The sequence below is a fragment of the Ooceraea biroi genome, chromosome 10, assembly GCF_003672135.1.
Source record: "Ooceraea biroi isolate clonal line C1 chromosome 10, Obir_v5.4, whole genome shotgun sequence".
Lineage (NCBI taxonomy): Eukaryota > Metazoa > Arthropoda > Insecta > Hymenoptera > Formicidae > Ooceraea > Ooceraea biroi.
The window spans coordinates 3,247,420-3,266,966 of record NC_039515.1 but is presented as its reverse complement, the minus strand read 5'-3'; the positions used below and the strand labels follow the sequence as shown (position 1 = coordinate 3,266,966).

The following is a 19,547-nucleotide window of genomic DNA, read 5'->3' as shown; positions in this document are numbered from 1 at the left end:
AAATCCGATCAAGCGATAGCAATCAGATTTGCAATCTGTGTTAAAATTGATATTTATATTATTACGAGAACATCGTGACATTACATATCACAATACATTGCAATATTTATTATAAGAAATAACATTTTGCAAACAAAATACATTTATAATAATTGATAGTTTGTATATGAAGAAATTAATTATATTGTATAAGTTACTATCATGTATGACATATCATACCATACACATATCGTAATTTTATAAATTAATTTAATATTAATTATCACTCAAAAGTTAGGAATGAACTTAAAAATGATCAAATAATCGGTAATTCTAGTTTAGAAATGTGCTCAACGCTGATTTCTAGAATGTGTGAATGTAGAAAGTGAGAATGTAGAAAGATGCATAAAAGAATTATTACAGTCATTATTATAATATTGCATATAATGAGAAAATAGGAAAAAGTTATTTATACGTAAGCATTTAAGTGATGTTTGCAGGAAATTCTCTTGGCGAGAATTTACAGAAACTTATTTTTCATTTTGTTTCATTCTATATTCAAATGAAACTAAAAATTAATCATCTCAGATAATCATCTCGAGCTACATATTTTCTGTGAATAAAAACTGGGATTTGCTCGTGATTTGACCCTAGTAAAACCTTTTGAAAATTACCGGAAATTTTTCAGCTAGAGAGGGAGAAGGTTTCTCGGCACTCTCATTACTGCAATACATTTGTGTAGTGAATTTTTCACTGTTGAGAAACAACTATTTTTCACTAACATAAGAAGATCCAGCGCTTGCAATATAAACTTCAAAAAGTGCATTTGTTTTATATCCTACATTGAACAGTGAGTACATGTAATTCCTCCATCTAATCCATGTAAATTACGACGAAACTCATATTTTTATGCAGGATAAAATATAAAGAAATTTCATAATTATGTATATAATAGTCGTTTGTTTCAAGTCTAATTCAATTAAAAGTATGCTCGAAGTTATTTCTTTATCCTCTGTACTTATTATCATAAAAAATTACAGAATAAAGTCCAGAATAATCACTAGTATATAAGTATCAAATAAGATAAATTTGTATAATTTGTATAATAACATTAAAAGGATGCAATTAATGCGAAAAGAAGACAAGTGGCAAGATAGAACGATTTTATATTTTCTTTATTTGCTTATTTCAAACGTGCACAGTGTAATTTTTCATCAAGCGCAGTTTCCCATGGTTGAATTCCAGATTTTGTTTTGTTTTCTAGAGAGCTTACGTTATTCGCCATATGTAATTGCAATAAATTGCATTTTCCGCGTAGGTACTGTAATCTTCCACGGAAAATTACATTAAGTTTCAACGTATGGCGCTTTCCTTTGGATAATTATTATCTTTAAACCTTTTTACAATTTTCATTTCAATCTCGTGTTAGTTTATATGAGTAATCAACGTTTTTATGTGATGTAAATATACTTATACATGATATATTTATACATATATTTATGATATAGACATACTTTATTATTAATATAATTAATTAACAGGATTAAAACCACATTATATATATAATATATACTTTGAATAATTTTGATACAAATTATTATTATTATTATCATTTAGCTCAGGTTATTACCGTTATTATACCTAAATTATAAGCAACAATATTAATTGAGCTAATTTTCTTAATTAGGTTGCTTAGTTTTATTAATTAAGATCGCTGGAGCGAGAGACATTTCGCCTCATCAACATCGATGTGGGTTAATCTGAAGATTAAACAACGTCTCGTAAACAACTCTGAGCTACAATTGTCACGTAACGACGGATATTTTTCTACCTGCAAACTTGTCTACCGACAAAATTGCGAACTTTCCTGCTGATTACAGCTGTCGCAGCGGTAGGGCACGATAAATCCTCACTTTGAACATTGCACCACTATATGACCTTTGTACATACAATTCTCACTGTAACATTCTATTAAGTTTTAAAATCGACTGACTATGTACAAATATAAACGAAATTAAATCCTATTTACATTGTTAATTATTGAAATCACCAAATTTATAAATCAGTTCACAAAATTTAATAAACAATATTAATTGAAAAGAAAATATTGTACCGAAACATATAACGTTTCCAAACTGTATTTTATGCAATCGAAAAATAAAACAACGCAGCGGGAGAATAAGAGAAAGAGGGAGCAAGAGAGCGAAAAAATGAAATAGCGAAGCAGGAAATAATTATATGGATTAATAATCTACTTATATTATGATCATATAGTCCATTATTTAAGAATGGAATAAATATTATATCTTTTGCTCTCATAATAGACTTAAGCAAGAAATATCATTTGTCATTGTTGTTGTCTTTATATTCTCGTTCTCATAATCAATAACACAATGGGAGTTCTTAACTTTATAATAAACTAAAGTTGCCGAAAAAATTCATTAAGCACTGCCACTTTAATGATATCGAATAATGCAAGTCAAAAAATCAGAGTATACAAGGTATCACAAGAAATTACTTTGAGGATGAATTTATCGCGGAGTACCAAACACTATTTGTTCTCTTTTCATGAGCTAATGCTTCTATTTAATGCCTACCAGATTTCTTCAAGTTATTCGATCCTTCATGATAATCCTCGACGTAATCAACTTATTGTGAAACAGGTTTGGGCACTTCCCGACAATAGAGGCTATGCCCCGGGAGATTCTGAGCTCATCAATTATAATTGCTTACAATATCAGTGATAAATAGTTTTATATACTCGCCATACAAGCAACATGATTCAGAAAACTGGAAAATATATGATCAAGATAAATTTCTTTTTAGCTCCGTCTCACTTTCATTAATCTATCACTAAGCTATTCTTCTTTTCTCCAGGTATCTTTCTCATCTCTCTCCTCTACCTCTTCTCTCTTCACTTTCTTATCTTTCCTCTCTTTTATCGCGTTTCTACGTGTCTCTTTATTTGCGATAATAAATAACATTCCACACACAGTAAAGGAGTTTGCAGTAACATTGCAGCAACGTTGCTGCAAGCTTCCTTGCTGTATGGGATATTATTAGTATTAGTATCTCTCTGAATATATTCACGATACGTCACGCAGCATACAATTTTGCTGTTACATCAGCATGTTGCTGTAAAGCCGATATAACACTCAATGACGGGCACTTTGAAATCTAAAGCTTTTAACGTTGCTTTTAAAGCTTCATTAAGTTGCCAAGGTAACGTGCGTTTCATGTGCAGAAATGTGCTGAAAGGAGAAATCACGTATTTTCTGCGTCTCGTAACCAGATGTCGATCTTGTTTCTGCGTGTGGTGATTACTTTCGTTCGCGACTCAGGAAACTGTTCGTTTCCATTTCCTGCTTTCATATCAATTTCTTGTTATTTTCGTTGATCTCCTATGCTGATCACGCGACATCGAGCGTCACTTGTAGTAGTGATAATCCGGACATGAAAGTCGGTCGTTTCCTCCGTGTAACGTCGTGCAAGGCAAATCGAGGCAATCGAGAGGAATGGAAGATGAATTGTGAACACTGTGAACTTGAATCGCGTTCCTTCACGACCATGCTGACGCATCGTAGAGATGCATCAGCTTTCAGTTTCGCGAAAATCACGTCGGCAAATACGTGTTTCGGATTACTTCGATAATCATGCCTTTGACAACGAATGACGCGACAAATTGCAACGCCATATTCATCCTTTTATCCTGCCGTGAAATTTATCATCAAAGCAAATTAGTTGGGTAATGGGATACCGTAAGCAAAACAGTAACAATATCAACTAAAAAACTTTATATATTAGAGCAAATTTCGAGAGTGTAATATGATTTTCTCCTAAACAAGAATAATTTTCTCACGTGAAACAGATAAATACACGTACCAAGTGATTGGAATCGTTATTCTTATTAAATCGTTTATTGGATCGTTATTCTTATTAAAGAATCGATACTTACTGATAATCTTTTTACAATAAGTAACTAAAACGTTTTGACGCTTAAAGTCACTACTTTATATACATATATTAAATAACGGTCGTGAATGGAAGAAACCTCTAACATTAATATAATTGTTGAAAATAGTTTACAAATATCGTTATCTCTATCAAAGCATTCATAGTTTCCGTTTATATTAATAATTTAATCAAAGACATAATTATTTAAAAATCCATTAAAAAGTCTATCAAATATCGTACATTAAACAACTGTTTATTGCATTTCTAAGGAATTTATGACTTGGGAATTCAATTTACATTTCAAATAGTTGATTTTGCAGATTTTGCACGAAATTTCGCAATTTCTTATAAAAATGCGTATGACACTTGGATACACACAATTTATTGTCTTCCTTCATCCGCTATTACATGTGAGATGTACTTCGAGGTTCTTTTATCGCTCGTGTTCTACATCGACGCGCACCGACAGATACAAATGGTACACGAAGAAAAATAAAAAAAAAATAGAGAAAGAAAGAAAGAAAGAAAGAAAGAAAGAAACGTGGTTAGAATAAAGGAAAAGAGAGAAAACTGACAAAGACACCTGTAAAGGAAGCTCCGAAAGATACACAAGAGCTTTCTGGGCGAGCGGTATATAACAGTTAATAACTCGCTTTTCTCCCCAAGTAAATATTCGGCTTTAGATTCACTATCACAGCCTCGTATTGCGGTACGGAAACTTGAGATATCGTTCATATTGCATACGTTATATCAATATTGCGCGTATCGTACAAATATCGTACAAGACAATTGAATCTTCGCGAGATGCGTATGCAACCCGAGTTAGTTCCGTTATCGCGAAAAGGATAAAGGAATTGCAGGTGGTAAATCAAGATTTGAATCAAATCTGGAATGATATGTACATAATACATTAATGTCTGATAGTATAGAGCTTCCTCTAATTCGCTTTGTTCTGATGAACAATGCAATGCTGCATTTCAATTAAGTTAATCCATACCGACACGTTGTAAACATGGGGAATTCCCGAACGGTAATTCCGAACTGAATAACGTTGATTGCAATCCTAAATCTCATCATATTAGTTAAATGTAATGTAATGTGCAATTCGATATTTTCCGAGAGCGGGTTTCCCAGCTAGCGCCGTCCGTTTAGAAAAAGATACATTTTCGAGAACAGGACATCGAATTGATCGATCTGGCTTCCTCCCCCTACAGTTAAATGAGAAATAATTTCTGACTTGTAAGTATTATATAATATTATATGAATATCGAACAAAAGATGGATTAACTATTTTCTGAATTTTTTGTGGTAATTGCATTCTCATATTTTAATTAAAAGAAGATAAATAAGACAGAGAATTCTTTCTCTTAAAAAACTTGATTCTAAATTATAAAAATGTTACGATAGAATGCATTATTTATTCCAACTTACGTGTATTAAATATCTTTGTACCTATCTTCGTAATATCCAGTTTCTTTACATTAAATATTTATGAATTAAATATCTTATATTAATTACTTTCGAAATTAGTCTTCAAGTTATAAACTTGTCAAGGAAGAAACAAATCTTATTTGAAATTAAATAAAGTTGAAACTTTCGGTCCCCGTTTTAATTATGTACATACATAGTAGAAATTATCTCCAATCAAAATCATTTCAGTTATATTTTGTTCCTTTATGCCTCTTTGTGATCTCAATAGAGGCAGCACGTGAAAGAAAGAATTATCGGACGTATGTTAGAGCGATTCCCGGTCGGGAAGTAGCCCTGTGGTCGGTCTTAGGGAATTCTTGTACAGATGGAAGCACCTACTCTTCTAAAATATTTATTGTAATTGCATATATTATTATAGTGTTATATTACATTCAACACTGGAAATCTCGACGTAAGCTGCAATCGAAGTTTTATGTTAAACAAATAAGATTCGGAGACTCATCGCCGATAAAATTGCAAAAAAACCAAAGCAGAAATATCGAAAACTAATTATTGTTTGCACAAACACATATATTTTTTATACTAATGCTTAAAGTAATTATTCCTAACTTTTAGATCATTTTATTCTATAAATGATGCTATTGCAAAATAACTTTTACTATATCTCGCACGCTATGACGGCGGCGAAAATTGAGCAAAGCTCATCCTTAAAAAAGAAAAGAATAAATATCGTTATTTATCGTTATATTTTTATCATTGCACTACGTTAACACGAAATTACCCTTAATGAGAATGCAGCGAGTCGGAATTTATTGTACAATCCCAATTTCGAATTCGCTGCATACGCAGCCGCCATGAGTATCTTGTTTTGCTAAATTATAGTGATTATTTAGTTATTTAACACTAAAATGCATTTTGTATGTTACATTGGAAGTTGAAACGTCACTACCGTGAGGCAGAGTGCGTGATTCTCATATCTTCGTGGGAATAAAGGTGATCTCAGAAACGCGGTTCGAGAAATAGACGAACCTACTTGACTTAGACGGAAATAAATCAAAACGATGGAGAGAGATACGTGAACGGTCGAAGGAGAGACTAACTTATAACGAGACTCACGTCGTCGCCGGTACCCCGTAATTACTGGCGCCGCAGAAAAAAGCGGCCGCCGTGCAGCCACCTTTTAAAAAGGTGTTAAAGTGTACTCTGTGCTCGTGCGTTCCGCGCGCGGGGTAGGTGTTAATTTAAAACAAACCTGGGGATAGTAGCGATTTGAAATCTGGCTGGCCGCCACGTACTCGCCCCAAAATTCGACCGGCCGGTCGTTTCATTTCAATGGCGTATCAACGGTTTTCTGATCCTGTTGTCTCAATATCTCAGTAATTCCTCGGATCTCTTACTAAGCAATAAATGTCTGATACAATTGTGTAAATTATATGTTTATTTTAGGTACAATTTAGTTTTTATTATATCGATATCTTACTATACGTATTATATAATATATGTAATATTAGAAGTTATACTTATTAATTTATTTGTTTGTTGTTGACAGCTTCGTCAGAAATCCTGAACGCAAAGATATTTTTGATAGCACAAGAATTTAATTAAAAAATTATTTTATTTTATTTCGATTAATAGTAAATTATTTTATTTTTTTCGTCAGTTGGATTATTAAATTATGGGAGGGAAGGTGATGTAATTTGATTATAAAATTTAGATCCAATAGTTAAATTATTTTATTTCGATAATTTAATACATTATAATTGTTACAATGTAGGTTGTATAATCTCTTCAAACAATATTATATTTAGGAGAAATATAGATTATTTGCGAAACTTTTAGAGCACTCGAGTTCGACATACCTCGAAACACGCCACTGCGGCGGCAGATTTTCGTGCATAACATGTAATCAACACGGCAGTTTCGGACCAATTTCGTTTTTGTTTACCTTCGGGCAATGGCCACCTATCCTTCGCACCTTCTCATTTTTTTCTCATCACTCAAATTTTACGACTCGCATTCACGAAGCGATAGGCAACATCCAGAGAGTGTCTAAGGAGAATTGACTTACATTCCCGGTAGTATACATCGATAATGCAACTCTATCATCATTGCAAGGGAGTCTGACAGTTACACATACAGTAATTTTTCAGGTAACGTATTCTCCGATGAGAGAAAAGTTTGTGGGACCTTTTTCAGAGGAAGGTTCGAGCGTATCTCATTTTACGTAATTCATTACGGATTCGATCGATCTTCTCCGAGTGATAATGCACGCAGTCCAGGCGCTAACAAGACAGCTCCCCGAACCATTAAGATCTTGCCTTATCGCGATCAGGATGCAGCACGCGAAAAGACCTGTTTTCCAAATTGAAAACACGTCGATATTGCGATGAACAATCGGCGCGGCCGATCTGCTTGCCCTCTAATAGCGGCAGTTAGTCGGTTCGAGCGCCAAGTAATCTACGATTTATCGATCCTCGAAATTAGCATTTAGGACATGCATCTCACTCGCGGATCTCTCGAGCCGCGGCCAGGTAAATTTCAGGGTACTACTTGCGATTTGGAGGTAGATCTTACCTGTGATCTATGCATAACTATCTCGAAATCTTGCTGTCCCGACAGGTATTACAGATCATACGCAATTCATTTATAGTGTATGATGACTAGAATAAATTGAAAAATATAGCAGAGGATTCTAGACAATATAAAAAATAACGATATCAACAACACAGAACTTCTCGGAAAAAGAAAAAATTTCTAAGGGCTAGAACTTTTTCATTTCTGTGTCTAAAGTATTATATCTTCAATTGCCGAGAACTCTTCGCAATATACCAACTAACAATATAAATATCTCACAAGGGAACATCGTGATAGTGTTGATCGATTTTGAAATGAAACTTTCTTAGACTGATTAAAACATGGTTATAAATCAGTCTGACATGGCTGAAAGTTCTGCAAAATGGAAGGGGGTTTCAGGATTCTGATTCAAGATCCCGAGGCAAGGAAGCCTGCTGTCCAAAAATGACAAGAGTTTTAAAGAAACTTTTTATTCGTTACAATTAATGTGGACATCACAGTCACGAGTCACCGAGTCGCCGATTGTTGATATGAGAAAACCCCAGTGCAATACTGCTTCGATCTGAAGAGCCCTTGCCAGTGTTACGATGACGGGTGCACAGCGATGTCTGATTTCCGCTGTGCGCATTGCCAAAAATACGCAACAAAAAGTTTTAAAAACTAGTTAGAAAGATCAAAACTAAATATGAAATCAATACACTGAGAAAAATATCATGACCTATCTAATCGGATAATCTAATTAAATAGTAACAAACGGATATATCTGATTAAATTGTATAAAAGACAAAGAAAATGATCGGACATATCCGATGAAGGTAATCGGACATATCCATCATTTAATCGGAACAAAAGAGTAAAAATCGGATACACTATTTAATCGGTTTATCCGATGGAAATTTTTCTCAGTGTAGTTAACTAACTATGTACCTCGAAGCAATTCAGTTTGAGTATTTTACCCAAACGTTTTCCATGCATACTTTCTTATCGCATGACGACATTGAAGTACTTGGCGTGCCAGGGTGGTCATGTATTCTTGTTAATTGATACAGTATCAAGATAAGGTACTGTACTTTGTATCTTGATGATTTTCAATAATGACGCGCAAATGATTTTATGTCTCTTATAGATAGAACAGTACGTTTTAATGCGATTCGGGAACGCCAAATACTTCAATGTCATATGATAAGAGAGTATGCATGGAAAACGTTTGGGTAAAATATTCAAACTGAATTGCTTCGAGGTACATGGTTAGTTAACTATTGATTTTTGATCTTTTCGCAAAATGTTACGATGACAATGTAGCAAATAAATCATATTATTTAAATATTTCAAATCATTAGTGTAGTTTTGTTGGAAGTGCAAATATAAAATATTTTCGATCGCAACGTACGATTTATCAAATGTGACGGAATATCTCGCTTGTCATATGCGCGTATGTATACATTGAAACATTGAAACATTAATATACAGCTTTTAGTAGAGTTCAGCTGACAAGCGTTTTAATTGATTCTGATTATTTCGAATGTAACTGCGCTGGACAAGAAATATAACAAGCCTGCGTGCACCACGTCGCCGGAAGAGAGAGAGGAAGTTCCAATTCTGTAGTCCCTACGGAAACAGACGAGGCGCGTGGCCATATTTTACAGACGGGGGCGTGAAACAGATAATTTTCGAAGCGAGCAGCATCAGATCGTATATCATGCCGCAGGAACGGTCCAATCGCCGTCAAATTATTGGAAACCAGGGCCAAAACTAATGGGCCACATGGTCGAACCGTTTAGCTCCTGCAGGGCTCGCCGATGCTGATTCACGCCAATCCATTCGCCATTTTCGCGCCGCACGAGCCGAGATTAGTCACCTTCTGTGTCAGATACTTAACATCTATGAAACTACTTATTTTTTTAAAAAATATAGAAAGAGAAGGGGAGAAAGGAACATTTAAATATTTTTATTCATTAGCTTTTTCTACTCGCTGACAATTCAATTATTAAGTATAGAGATCGAATGTAATTGAGGATACTGCACATTTGTTAATTAAATGTTTATATTAATACATTATGAATCGTCAATCCCACCAGATTCGATTGCTTATAAATCTCCATGGCATATTGTCGCAGACTGTTCCGCTAATTGCCGCCTGAATCGGCATGGTGAGTATTCTAAAGTTCACGTCTGTGTAATTTAGATTCGATAACAAGAAAATTGGCATTCGGTCCGACATAATCCAGAGTAAGCCTCGATTCACCTAGAAGCGATGAAAAATATGAAGAAGATAAAAATTACAAATTATATGCAGTTTTTAATAAATGAATATCTTTGTCCATCACATTGTGAATATCGTATAAAACTGTACCTTGATATCTGCTGGAAATATCATAGCTTCATCGTGTCTGGCAACGACTGCTTGATTAATCGGTGAGTAAGGTAACATGGAGTTCCAGCAACCAACTGCATTTTGATCGATTAAGTTGAAGAACTGAAGCCCATTTTCATCCATCACAGATGCAGTGCAATGAGAAAGCGGTCCTCTCGATGCCAATACCTATATCATAAAAGTCAAACGTTGTACTGAAACACGTTGTAATCAAATTGTAATTACAGCTTTTATCAACGAGACGTAGTAAAAAAAAAATCGAAAATGTTCTTATTTTAATTTCCTTTCGATCTTTTTTGCTAACTCTGGTGAAGCAAGTAACAGTGTTGTTAACAGTTCTTTTAATTGCTAATAATTGTAACAAATCATAAAACAAAAAAATCTATTTAAATTGTACAATATAATTTCATAATGCCACTTTTCTGCATTACGAAATCTGAATACATTACATATAATTTATATACCTGGAACTCATGATAACTGTTTTGCGATAGTCGCTGGTCTCTCAGGATTCTCGTGGAGACTGCAAATTCCCGATGGCTGCTGAGAGGATGGAAAAAGAGAATTCGATAACCATCCGCAGATATCGGTGACAGACTCATCCCGAAAATCCCTTCCTCTCCCCATTGGAAATTCAAGCCTCCGATATTATAGTCGCCTGCCAGAGGATCCGGCATGAAGTAGCTATGCGCTATTCGCCAGGATGTATTTTGCTGCCACGAGTACACGATCAGACCGTAGCCGAGTTCGTCGGACATGTAAGCGAACGCGTCATCGCAGCCGCCTTTTCCCAGATCAACAGCGATGTTGGCGATAAAAGTGTTCTAAGTGACAAAACAACGACACTAAGAAATCTATATATATATAATCATTTTATTTTCCTAATTTCCTAATTCCACATATATGTGTGTGTGTGTGTGTGTGTGTTTTCTAACTTAACGAAATAATTAGAAAAAATTAGGAAAATAAAATGAGACATGTGTGATTCAAGTGCAGATAGAGCTGCTTGTATACCTGATTGATGTCTTCCGGTCTGAGTCTGTATTGCCTCAACACCTTATCCGTGGTTAAGTCAAATACATTCAAGGTATAAGGACAGGCTTGAACAGTCGTTTCACCGATTCCTATTGTTCCAGTGTCCAACACCCAGAGTCTGTTGCACGCGTCTGCATGAATTCTGTAGAGAGACATTATTATAAGATCATATTATAAATTTTCAGGTTTTATTAATATTAGCTAAAGAGATTTTCGATATCTCTATTACTTTATTCATAAAAATTTTTTTATTTATTACCTATAAACGGTAGTTAACCCGCGACCACAAGTACCGGCTCTATTCTGAACCCAATTTGGATACGGTATCAGTTTCGGTGATCCACCTTGATTAGCATCCAACGGTATATAGTTCAATGTAGATGGTATTCCTGTAATATTAAACACTGAATAATACAAAATTCATACAGATAATAAATAAATACATAATTAATATAATTTATAAATTCAAGTGTAATTTACCAAATATAATTTCAATCACAATCATCAGAAACGTGTAATATTTAACACATGGTACTCTGATCAGTGAGTCATGCTATGAACGTGTTAATATATATTTTCAGAATTAATAATGACTATAAGTAAGACACAAAACTCAAAATATAAAATTAATTGAAAGATGTAACGAATATTATAATATATCAAATTATCCATGCGCAGTCAAGAACTGGACATTATGAAAAAAGAGAAGGAGACGGAAGAGGGAGATGTAAGAAACGTAGAGAAGAACGAAATTACGGAGAGCTCGTGGAGAGATCCCCGAAGGAAGTGAAGGGAAAGGATGGAAGGGTGGAACATTAAAGATCTTACACAGCGTGCCGCCGTCATTGTCCGGCCTTTGTGCAACGCGAAAAAAAATCGGTGGCGCGCGCCAACGTATATAATAAACATAGAGGATGCAAAAAAATCGTATGAATAAAGGGCAGCGGGTACTTGAATAAACCCGTTCGTCGCTGTGTTTCAGAGAGGGAGGAGAAGGAAAGGGTTGGTAGGACGCGCGCTCCGTAGGAGGTGGAGGCGTAGGTCGACAAAGACAGAAATGCTCCCATTGAGAGCGCGCTCGCGGTTTTTCGGCGAGCTTTTTGTCGCGGGCCGGAAGTCGCTCAGACAGCGAATCGAGGCGTGTACCTCCTATGGCGATCCTCCGTGCATTATACCGGCGTCTGCTTCCGGTTCCTGACTTTTGAAATGTCGCGCCTCGTTCTTTGCGAGGCGATTTTCTTATCTATCGCGTGATGTCGTAAGATCATTAATTCCGAGGCGATATCACAACTAAGGGCTAACGCAATTTCTGGTACTCACCATCGCGCCATCGCGGTATCGTGACGAAGAGCTTATTCCTCCAGATCTCGATGCCAACGGGCAGAGAATTCTCCGGTATGTATTCGCCGCTCGCCATTGCTAACTGTCTGCTACGTTCATCTGGATAAGCGAAATCCATCTTCTTCCAGGTAAATCTTTCCAAAAGCGGAGTGTGTCCGAATTGCATACTCCATTTTTGTATCCCGTCAATGTTTTCAAGCTTGATTAACAAGAAGATCGAAACGAGAGCGCAGTTCCAGACACGATGATCTTGCATTTTTGCTACACGGTATCGCTGTAGAAAAATATATTTTCTCATGACTTTAAAACTATTATGCAATAATGACTTTTCTATGGAGAAACTAGCGTCATCCGTGTATAATATTATATGTATAATATTTTTCACTTTTAATATTATGAAGATATATTTCAGTCGGATCAAGCATTGATATAATACTAATATACATATATACAAGATGTTAAAATACCACTCACTCACTCACTGACTCATCAACGTGCAGCCCGAACCACTGCACCTATCGACTTGAAATTTTAAGGGTATATTCCTACTATCACGTAGGTGCTCACTAAGGGAGGGTTTTCCGAAATTCCACCCCTAACGGGTAAGAAGGGGTAAAATGTGTTTTTATTTAATTCTACACATAATATCGCGGGCGAAGCCCGCGTGACGGGGGATGCTAGTATACATATATACAAGATGTTATATATGTCAGTTACAGTACAGTACAGTATAGTATTGTTACTACTTGTAAATAACATATTAATAAAAAAATATTTTATAAGTACTATGTAAATTAATGCATAATATATATTATATATTATATATATATATATATATATATATCATATGTCGAATTAAATTATTAATTAAATTTGTTTGTCATAGGAATATTGACTTAGAACCTGTACATGTTTATTTTTATGAAGAAATGTTAATTACTTGTTTATGTACGCAATTTCTTCGTATCCTGTACATGCGTATCCAGTTTTATATAGATATGTGCACCAGACTCTCACTTTATATAATGTATTATACCATTATAGGTCATACGCATGCTTCACATGCCTCCAAGCTTGTGCAATTAGAAACAGAAACGGAAACTGGTGTGCGATATATATTGCCAATTAAATTTAAAAAAATATTATTTTGCAATGTATTGACAAATTTTTGAATAATGGAGATAGCGAGTAGGCTAAAATAACATAATATATGTATATATTTATTTATCGTTTTCGTAATTGATTGCAACATAAATTGCAGAAATATATATATCGAAAATATATATTGAAAAAAGACAAAAAATAAGGGAAAAGAGAAAAATAAATCAGTTCTTCCTGAGTTTGGAGATAAAAATATATCTCTATTAGAATTATATTTTTGTCACAAGAAATTTTTAAAATAAACTATATTTTAATAAGATATTCTATATAACTATATTGAATAAGATTTCAAAAGAAACATTTTAAATTTTAGGGAAAAGAAAAAGAACGTTTATTAATTTTTTTATAAAAAAGAAACGTTTAGATTTGGATCAGAATTCAAACGTTTTCAAAAACATAATCTTGTTTTGTGACACATGCAACACATTCTATAAATATGCATAATTAAAGAATTATCATTTTTCTCTAAACTCAAAACTGACAACTACACGTAACTTAAAAAACAATTTTATTCAATTTGACACTATTGACAATCATATTTGACGCATGATCATACTGTAACCATTTTGTACTTTCTGATATTTACCACATTCACATCCAATCAAAATGTTTGAAGCAAACTTCGTGTCTTAAATCGCGCTTGATCGAGTTCTGAGAGAAAAGCGGCGAGAGGAATAAAAGCGCGATTTTCGCACTCCAATCTCTTGAGACTTGCTAACGCTCTTTCAGTCCTAAACTGAGCGTTCCTGTAAAATGGTCTCCATATATATATGTATCCAGCCCTATGCGAAACTGTATTTAATGGCACGCGAAATCTATATCTCCCCCCATGTATGGAGAGAAATGCACCTTGGCATGGGTGCGTCCACTTACGTCCGCGTCCATCCAATTCGCTAAGCAGCACGAACGTCATAAGCACCTGCACTTATACGTTTCGACGTGTTAATGTAACTGCTCTAAAGTAGGAAGAAAGCAAATTTATACGTACTTTAATAGGAAATTGATCAAATTGTAAATTTTATACAACTAATTTCTCTTAAATTAATTTATTACGATAATTATATTTTAGAGAATTTAAGAAAATTTATTAACTCCTAAATTTTGCTATAATTAATTAATAATTGTTACAATTAATTAATAATTGAAAATATTGATTTATTAATTTCCATATATGAAATCATGTACGAATTTTTGGAAAAGTTTTGCGCGTTAGTTTCCTCATTAAAAAAGAGCAATCGAATTTCCCGAAGAATTAGGAAATTATATTGTGGAGAAACATAGGTGCAGACATAAACAGAAAAACATTAAGGTTAAGGTTTTCTTGCGTTTTCAAGTAGCACGCAACCTAAATAACAGTAGCAGATCATGTTTCTCTCCTTTTCCCACGCATTTTCTAGCAAAGGTATACAAGCGCGCACTGCAACCCGCGAAATAAGTGGCGCACTATGAATGACCAACCGCGCCATTAGAAGTAGATACCCGACAAACCTGTTATTTGTGCAATAACAGCAAAGCAAAACGTTCTATAATTCATCACGATAATTGATACAATAATTTGAATGTGCACAGGCACGCGCGCGCGCGCGCGTGTGCATGCGTGTGTCAGGTTGTTATTTTAAGATTAGGCGCACAGATGGCATGATTTAAATTGAATCTATAATAGCGATTTAATTAATTGAATCCATAAATCATCGGCGCGCACGACGAATGTAGGGAAACGCGAGGGGCGTTACGAGCAGACGCTCGGAAGCGGAGGAGAAACCATTCGTTAATCGTAACGAGGTGACGACAAAAAGCCGCCGTCTGTCTCACGGATGATCGGCTCCCGAGGAGAACAAATCCCTCGAGGGTGCTCCGTTATCTTCCGGCGGGGAGAAGAACTTGACGGCTGAAATTGCGTTCGGCCTCTTCTTCCTCGGTCCTTCTTCCCTCTCGCCGGCCGCCCTCCTCTTCCTCCTCCTCCACCCACCTCGCTGCGTTTCATTAATCAGCGCGCCCTTCCTGAAGGGTGTAATCAGAATTCGCGAAAATGAATAATCGGTCGAGGACCGACCGAGGACCGAGAAATATTGTTTCGGTTTAATTACCGGAGAGACGTTAACGGTATTCTTTGACCGTACGCGATTCTTGAATCGGCGCCAGTTCTACGAGTAGATTTTTCACGAATATTGTACACCGATCACCGTGAGCAATTTCGTACGAATTGAATTCAAGTCACGTGCGAAGAAATTTCAATTCCGGCAGTGGAGTTTCGCCGGGAAAGATTGTTGCGACTTTTCTTTGCGCAGCAGCGAGCTTATTACAGTTATGAATTACAGTGCTGTGATTTGAAGAAGTAATGATTTGAGAAAATCGAATGCAAAGTATAATCGAGTATTTGATCAAATATTAAACTAACTTTTTTTAGTTTTTGCTTTTGCAGCAATTAATAAATATTCCCGAACAGTGCAAATTGCATGTAAAATTATAAATGGTATAGCGCCACGATAAACATGATAGATTGGAAAAACACATCGACAGAACTGTGCCAATAGCTTCGAACTATGAGCAAACTGTACGCTCAATCACGCCCCAATTTTGATCACTTTTTGCCTATATCGCCTTGTAAACATCGTCGACGCGATTCGATCTCTCGAATTCGTCGAATATATGGCACACACACACACACACACACACACACACACACACACACACACACACACCCACCTCTCCCGGATTGGCGATATTTTTTTCTTTTTTTTCAATCAGTTGAAAGGTAGTTCATGAATATTGCATGATTCGGTCGGTCATGCAACGATACGTATACGAAAACTTTTCAAGTGGTGCGACGCGTGTCGTATTTTTGTCATTTTATCTGTAAGTCTAGCGGTAACTTTCATCAGCCGCAGCAGAGTCAGTGGACTAATTTCGTCAAGTCATTTTCTCGCGATTCGTGCGCCATTGAGGCTGCCTAGATTGCTTTCCGGATTGCCCGTCGGCTTTCTAGTTGACATGGTAATTTAAAAGCGGCCACACGCTTAAAGCATCGCCGCAGATCTTCGCGGCTCTCGTCGTCTGTCGTCCATCATTTCCTCATCAAAGGTTTTTTGCGAGTTATTAAAATTTCGAGGATCACAGGATTCCTCCTTCCTGGAAACCGGTTGCACAAGCATTTTTGTGATTAATCGTACGATCAGAACGAATGCAAGAATTTAATACGTACGTGCTGCGAGAACACTAAATAATTTTTAAAAAAGAATTATTCCTTTAAAAAGCAAAAACTTTTTGAAGGAAAACATGAGTGACACTGAAATTCAGTGACACTAGAATTGAGAAATTACTGGTAATCAGTAAACGGCGGGGAAACGTTGCAAATTTCACGGATTGCGTCGGTGATGTTTACCTCTCGCGTGTAGCACGTTACGTTACGTATATGCATCAATTCAAAAGCACAGTTAATTACACACGGTTTGCATTTCGCATTGGTGGTTATTGGAGCAACGTACAAACAGAGTGCGGTAATGCTCATGCAAGCGTATAATTGCGATGTAGTGTCGCATACTTTTAACGATCAATGCGTAACTACATGACGGTAATTACAATATTTTCAACAGGATTTTTGCGTTCGGCTACTGTAACTATTAGTGAAAGAAGTAATTCATTTTCCTGCTGATACTCCTGCAAATAATATGAGATGAATAGATCTCATGATATCTTGACAAATTTATATATTTAGTAATATATATTATATTTTATAATATGTTATTTATTAGTGATTATTTAGTGGGCTATCTATAACATTACATGTTATGTATTTGACTGTGTAATATGTAATTTCGAATAAAATTGTGTTGATGTCAAATAACTAAGCTTTTTTCGAAATGTAATGCAATGATTTTATTCGATACCTTCAGTGTATTTGCTCTCTCTCAAATTGTTGCCTGATGATTATTTGGAATTAATGATTTGAATAATAAATTAGTTATTTGAAATTTGATTTGAAAAATTCATCTATTCAATCTGAAGTTAATTATTACACAAGCAAATATATTGTATATTAAAAGAATTCATATTTATTATTTAAATATTATTTGCATGTAGTAAATTAAATTTAAATTAAATGATTTTTGTTGATCGTTTTATATAACGATTTAACAACGATTGCAGTTTGTACTGGCATGCGAAACACGGACACTGCATCGAGACACTTCACTTGCCATACTCATTAATTCCATTTGCACTTGAAGATAAATCTCCGTTCGCAGTCTCGGGACTTTACATACGAGTCTTTACATCGACATATTTGGCGAGCGGTACTTCTGAAGGTCCCGGACAAATTACGATCATCAGTCTCCGGAATCTGATTGTAATGAAATAATTGGTGTACAGTCTTCTGTGTAAGCGTTGTGTAAGTCGCAGCTGCAAATTGAACGAGATTCAACGAAATAACGGTGCGCCGACCGCGAATAAAACTGTAATGACACTAACGATGCAAAGAAAGTCCGTCATTTGCGAATCCAATTCTACAATGAGGAATAAGCTGCCCGGCTCCAAAATATTGATCTTATTTCCATTAAGTTTTGAATGCGCGAACACGACAAAAAAGAGTTAATGCAAGTAAGTGGTTCACAAAAGTGATAACAATGATAAATATTTAAAACAAATATATAGATAGTGCACAAACATAAGTATAGTATAGATAAAATGTATAAATAATGTTGATTAATAAAATTAATTTTTTTATAAAAGATAGTAAGATAAGCAAACTGAAATAAAAAATATTTTACACACGTACACGCATATAAATTAGAGTAAATTTATTTTCTCTGTCTCCTGCGCAAATGAGGCTTTAAAAAATTACTTCACGTTGCCAGCGAAGTATTTGAGAAAGGTAAATTAGTAGCAACGCCTGAACTTTCAGCAACCATCTCGACGTCAGATGAGACTGGTTGCCAAGGATTCTGGATCAAGCTGTTTTAATGGGCGAGAAGATTGATTTCTCCTTTTACAGAAATCATGTTATAACGGAAGCAAATTGGATAAAGCCTTGATAGGAAGTGAGTTTCGTAATGAGACGTAGTGTAAACTCATAAATTATATTATCACTTAAAGATTATCTTGCATATATGGACATATATTAAATTATGGAGATATATTAAATATTGAATTATCAAAAAATTTTTAATATTATATCTATAATATGGCATAATAACATGTATTAAAATTTTGAGGCAACTCGAATTGCAAACTTACTGTAATTTGAATCAAACTGGTATAAAATGTAGTAATTCAAAAGACTATCGATAGATTATCACATTATGCCTTTTTCATACTTACCAAATGAAACAATTGCATTCGATCTTTTTATGCTACGTAATTATAATATTTCATGCGTTAGCTATGGCGTAAATCATTATATTTAACAGTATTTTGGCTTCCACGAATGTTACTGATATTACAAGGTAAAGGAAGAGAAGGAGCTTGACGGGATGGACAGGTGCACGAATTTCGTTTAGCGTCCGGGCAAACAGCCTTGGTTTCGCCCAAAAACCACACAGTTCTTTGGCTTAATTCCGCGTTATGTTATGTATTAAAAATCTTTATTAAATCACATACGATACATAATAATATAATGTGCAATAATAACAATAATGTGCAATTGAAACTTTCTGACATCAAGCACATTGCCTTTGATCAGAATCAAAGAAAAATCCAGCAT

At 35.0% G+C, this 19,547-nt stretch overlaps 1 protein-coding gene across 1 annotated transcript; it reads right to left on the bottom strand.

The window, feature by feature from the left end:
* Window positions 1–9,214: 9,214 nt before the first annotated feature.
* On the bottom strand, window positions 9,215–12,944 carry LOC105278339 (protein yellow). Its single transcript, XM_011337366.2, has 6 exons — window positions 12,668–12,944; window positions 11,607–11,736; window positions 11,327–11,489; window positions 10,777–11,136; window positions 10,292–10,480; window positions 9,215–10,183 (listed from the first exon to the last, which is right to left on the bottom strand). The coding sequence occupies exons 1-6, from the start codon at window positions 12,942–12,944 to the stop codon at window positions 10,004–10,006; spliced, it is 1,299 nt and encodes a 432-aa protein (XP_011335668.2). The 3' UTR covers window positions 9,215–10,003.
* Between the last annotated feature and the right edge of the window lie 6,603 nt (window positions 12,945–19,547).